Source organism: Rhincodon typus, chromosome 10 (assembly GCF_021869965.1).
Source record: "Rhincodon typus isolate 14 chromosome 10, sRhiTyp1.1, whole genome shotgun sequence".
Lineage (NCBI taxonomy): Eukaryota > Metazoa > Chordata > Chondrichthyes > Orectolobiformes > Rhincodontidae > Rhincodon > Rhincodon typus.
The window spans coordinates 47,512,900-47,518,899 of NC_063341.1; the positions used below are offsets into that span (position 1 = coordinate 47,512,900).

The window sequence follows — 6,000 nt, forward strand, 5'->3', positions numbered from 1 at the left end:
TTACCAAAATGTAACACCTCACATTTATCTAAATTAAACTCCATCTGCCACTCCTCAGCCTATTGGCGCATCTTATCAAGGTCCTGTTGTACTCCGGGATAATCTTCATTGTCCATTACACCATCTATTTTGATGTGATCTGCAAAGTTACTAACCAGCTCCACACATAGAGAAGACCTTGCTGATCTTTAAGGGGCCCTATTCTCTCCCTAGTTACCCTTTTGCCCTTAATATATTTGTAGAATCTCTTTGGATTTTCCTTAACCCTATTTGCCAAAGCTATCTCATGTCCCCTTTTTGCCCTCCCGATTTCCCTCTTAACTATACTCCTACTGCCCTTATATTCTTCTAGGGATTCCCTTGATCCCAGTTGTCTATACCTGACACATGCCTCTTCCTATTTCTTGAACAAAGCCTCAATTTCTCTAGTCATCCAGCATTCCATACACATACCAACCTTGCTTTTTGCATTAACAGTAACATACTGTCTCTGAACTCTCCTTATCTCATCTTTAAAGATCCCCCCAGTTCCCAACCATCCTTTTACCTGCAAACAGCCTCCCCAATCAACTTTTGAAAGTTTTTGTCTAATACTGTCAAAATTGGTCCTACCCCAATTTAGAACTTAACTTTTTGATCAGCTCTATCTTTTTCCATAACTACTTATAACTAACAGAATTATGATCACTTGCCCCAAAGTGCTCCTCCACCAACACCTCAGCCACTTGCCCTGCTTTATTTCCAAAAAGGTCAAATATTGCTCCTTCTCTAGAAGGTACATCCACATATTGAATAAGAAAGTTTTCTTGTACACACATAACAAATTCCTCCCCATCTAAGCCCTTAACACTCGTTTTTGACTGTAAAGGGTGGATTTGCTGAGATTCTTGACATGTAATAGGGTCTCTGTATTTTCTCTTAACCTGAAAAGCATCATTAGAGATGTAAATAATGAAATTATATCTTTAATGCATGACTTAGACTCTAATTATGTACTCAGTGTATGAAAAGCTGGGCACTGATGTTTAGAAGAAGGTTCTCTTCCTACCAAGGTATAATTATGTCTGAAGTGCCCCAAGGGTCTACTCTTGACCTTGTTTATTTCTCACCTGCGTGCTGCCTAACAGAAGCATCAACCAAAAACATATCAGATTCCAAATATATACTGATGACACCCAGTTCTATCTCACCCGCTGTCAGTTTGCCTATTGACATCCAGTCCTGGATAAGTCAAAAATTTCTTCCAATTAAACAGTGGGAAGACTATTGTCTTAAGCCCTCCTAACCACAAATTTTATTAGTCACCTTAGGCTGAAACAGCCCATTCTCAATGTCAGTGTTCTATTCACACCAGAGCTGACACTCTGATCCATATCACTTACGTCCAGCTCTGGAACACTGCCAGGGTTGCCACTATCTCAGCCCACATGCTGCTGAAATCCCAATTCAACTTTTTGTTAAACTAAACTTCACTCTTTTAATGCTCACACAGGTGGCCTCCTATTTTTCGTTCTCCATAAATTTAATCTCATCTACACTGTGCTGTGCATATCCTAATTCACACCAAGTTCCATTTTGTCATCTCACAATGACCTCCACCAACTGCTATCCAACAATGTCCTGTTTTTAAAATACTCCTTGCAGTGTTCAAACATTCCTGTGATCTCCACTCTTCCTCGCTCTATTATCTTGTCCAGTCCTAAATTCCCCAGAGGACCCTGCCTTCCTCCAATTCTGGGCTCTTGTAAGTCCCTGACTTTTTGTCTGATAATGCTCCTGAGAAGCACTGATATTCTAATATGGTAAAGCCACTATATAAATCCAGGGTGTTGCTGACCAGACCACAAACTCTGAAAAATCTTCACAGTTTCATATTCTCTATCTCTTATCTATTGTATAATACATGCAGGTAAAAATTAGGGTATATTGCAAGATAACCTTTTGCCCTGTGAAATAATACATAATACAATCAGTGACATTATACACTGTAACACACATCTAGTGTCCAGTAGATGCATACTGTTAGAAATCATAATCATATGATTCAACATCTATCAAACTGTACAGCAACATCTTTGATACAGTTAGACTCGATACTTCGATGCAAACAATAATACCATGGTCTTCTTGTGTTAAAGGGCTATCGCAGAGCATTACATCAGCCTCTGGACACTTATTCAGTATAAACTGCTTCAGCCCATTGATATTGTTCCCAGGTGTATTTTGGATTCTGGTTGAAAAACAATGATTGTTTGGTTTAGCTAATTTCTTTGAGATTTATTTCATGTAAGTTTCAAACTTTCAAGCTTTCATTATAATATCAAATCATAGGTAACTGTAACACTTTTACTACGTCATAATTTTGTACTCCAAACTTTAAATTGCCTAGTAAAAGCTTTGGACAGAAACTATTACAAGGAAGACTAGAAGTTAAATATGATTACCAATTCAAAGGTAAGATTTGCAGAGAAACTCATTACGTCAAAGCAATTCTAGTAGCAATCCAAGGAGATTTAAAGCAAGATTACAGTTGAGAAATACGCTAGTTTTATACTCAGGTCATTTCAGTTGGAGACAGCAGCTTAACCGTGAAAGTAGATCCTACTGCTGTTTATAGAATTGAAGACAACAGATCGCCAAAATGAACATATGTCAAATTGTGCTGTACACTGTTGAAGATATTGGCTTTTGATAAGCATAAATTGTCAAAATTTAGTGCTGCCCTTGTCTTACTGGTTTAACATCTTGAATGGTGAATTTGCATTTCATTCCGGAACCTGAGTATTAATTCATAGCTCAAATCACAGTTCATGAAGGCTAGATCAACCAGCACCCACAGTAACTATCACTTTTAGAGATCACATGCAGAATACAGATAATGTTAATACATACATAGTTATTGAAAGAACTGCATATTGTTCTTTTTGTCTTCTGATGCACTGTATTAAATGTCATTAGCTGTCTCCCATAATCAGCACAATTGTTACAGATTTGTTGATCGCGACTTTAGTTACTGCCTTACCGAAATGGCTTGCACACAAGCAACAGTAACATTTGTCTAAATGCAAGTTGGCCTCCACCACTGTATGCAACATTGGCATGAGGGATGGGAGCATGCAAAGTGGTCATTTCCAATTTTCAGCAAAAACTAGGCAGTGTGAAATTAGCATTTTATTTACAAAGTTGAAATTTCAAAATTAGCTTGCATCTGCAGCAAGAACAAAGATTTCTAGAAATTACATAGCATCTACAAAGGGAAAAGCCAATGGAAAATTTTGGTTAGGAATAATGTATTCTTCTTTCAGATTCCCAGCATTTTATGTTTCTTTCTATTTATTTACATTTGCAGGAGTGCTTTGTAGTTTGACTCGAATAATATTTAGTTCTTGGTGATTGAGGAAAAGTTTTAATGTGACTTGATATTAACATATAACAAAGAAAAATGAACAAAACAGCACAACAGCACACTTCAGCCCACCAAGCCTACGTCAACACATAATGCCTTTCAAAACTAAAGACCTTTTGCCTCTACATGCTCCTTTATCCCTCTGTTCCCTGCCTATTCATGTATCTGTCAAGATGCCTTTTAAACATTGCTATTGAATCCACCCACCCTAAGCCATTTAACTTAAGCCTATGTAAACCCTATGTTCCTTATTAATTGACATTTCTACCCCAGGAAAAAGACTCCAATTATCTATTCTATCCATGCTTCTCTTAATTTTGTAAACTTCTATCAGGTTGGCCCCCGCAGCCTCCGACATCCAAGTGAAAACAAACCAAGTTTGTCCAATCTCTCTTCATAGCTAATACCCTCCAAACCTGGCAACCTCCTGGTAAACCATTTCTGTACCCTCTCCAAAGCTTCCACTTCCTTCTGGTAGTATGGTAACCGGAACTGTACACAATATTCCAAATGTGACCCAACTGAAGTTCTTGTCAGCTGCAACATGACTTGACAATTTTTATATTCTGTGCCCAGACCGGTGAAGGCAAGCATGTCATATGCCTTCTTGACCACCTTATCCACTTATGCTGCCGCTCTTAGGGAATTGTGGACCTGTATACCTAGATCCCTCTGTATCTTAATGGTTCTAAGGGCTCTGTCATGTACTGTATCCTTCCCTCCTGCATGGGACCTTCCAAAATGTAGCACTTCACATGTGGCCAGTTTAAATTCCATTTGCCATTTCTCAGCCCAAGTCTCCAGCTAATCAAAATCTTGCTCAATCCTCTGGCAATCCTCCTCATTATCTACAGCTTTCCCATTCTTTGTATCATTCGCAAACTTACTAGCCAGGCCACCTACATTCTCCACCGAGTCATTTATATTACAAGCAATGGAGGTCCCAGCACTGATCCTTGCGGAACACTAGTGGACACAGACCTTCAATCAGAAAAACATCTTTCCATCACTACTGTCTTCTATGGTCTGCCAGTTCTGTATCCATCTTATGAGCTCATTTCAGCCTTGTTAAAGTTATAACGTGGTCATATCAGTAAATTAAAACAAAAAAAAGACTTACATCTTGCAGTAGCTTCTCGAGGTTCTCTTGCAGCTCAAAAAAGTATCTGGAAGTAATGAGCCCATCTCGGGATTTTGCCAGGCAGTCCCTACCCAATTCAATAACTTGATGGTGGATAAAGCTGAGAACGCCATCTGCGAGAGGCAGCACATTTTCAGGTGCACTGGATGTAATGAATTCCTGGAGGTTCTCTTCCATTTGAGCCGTGGCCTATTAATTGAAATTGATTCATATAATTTATCTGATATTTCTAGCATTCTCTGCTAATTTTTAAATAAAATGAAAGTCTTGCTTAAGAGGAACCATTGCCATGTATTGTCTTATGAGACATTTTTCAGATCCATAAAAAAAGAACTAGTAGTTACAAAACGCTTTCCACCCATGTCAGGACATCATGAAGCATTTTACAATTATTGTTTGCTTTGAAAGAAAGGCAGAAAATTGAACAGCATTTTCATTTGGCTGTTGATGTTAAGGTTGAGAAGAACATATGCAGCAAATCAGCCTTTAGAAGGTTAAAAGTTGCAGATAGAAGGAAAGATCAGGGACATGGTAACTGTGACAAAAACTGAATGCTCATCTCGAGAATATTTGTACAGTCAAATAAAGATGCAAGTTATAATTTATGGGAGTGTTGATCTGCTTCTGAAAATTTTTATATAGCCAACCATATTAAAAAATACATTGGGAATAAGGCCAAGAGCTTTCATAGTCCTGAAGTACCAGGAAACAGTGAGATGAATTAAGTGCGGCATCACAATTTTAGGACTGTGGGGGACATAGGAAGAAAAGGAGCGTGTTGAATAGTGTTTTCGGCCAAAGAGAAAGGAAGAATATAAAGTTCAAAGAAGACCTGGCTATAGCAGCATCAATTCCATCTCAAGTTGGGGAAGATGTTGGCAAAAGTGTATTTATTGCTCATCTGCAACTGAAACAAACACCAAAACAGGTAACAGATGATTAACTAAAAGGGTTTATCTTTCTCAAGGACTGAATGGGCACAAAGAAATTAAGTTGATTGTGGCAACTGTTTCATCAACTAGAAGATCCAGCCTCACTTTTTCAAGGTACCTAATGACGGCCATGACATTCTTGAAAATGAATTTGGAAAAAGGTTAGCAGAATGTGGGAAAACAAGTACCACAGAATAAGCTATTGTCCACTAACTGGAAGTAGCTGTATGGATTGCAATGGTTGTTTTTTTTGTGACTTGTACACTTCTATTTCTATATTTCAAAATACATTGAAAGGTTGACTAGGATTATGTAAGCAATGAAAAGGACATGGGATTGTTTCATACAAAAGCATCCATTTTGAGGAAAATGGGAAATAAACCATCATGATTAGAGATCTTAATACAAACTAAAGTCTTGTAGGCATAAATGTTGATGATTGTACAGAATAACACAGTGGAAAAAAACTGCTTGACCAAATTGACTGAGATTGACTTTGAAACCATACCCTGCTCACCACC

The 6,000-nt window shown here is 38.1% G+C and overlaps 1 protein-coding gene across 1 annotated transcript in view; it reads right to left on the reverse strand.

The window, feature by feature from the left end:
- Positions 1–4,729, reverse strand: part of mast2 (microtubule associated serine/threonine kinase 2) — a 61,530-nt gene extending 56,801 nt beyond the window's left edge. The window contains exon 1 of the mRNA XM_048601942.1: positions 4,527–4,729. Coding sequence (XP_048457899.1) covers positions 4,527–4,724 — 198 coding nt within the window. The 5' untranslated portion in view covers positions 4,725–4,729. The remainder of the gene's footprint in view (positions 1–4,526) is intronic.
- Between the last annotated feature and the right edge of the window lie 1,271 nt (positions 4,730–6,000).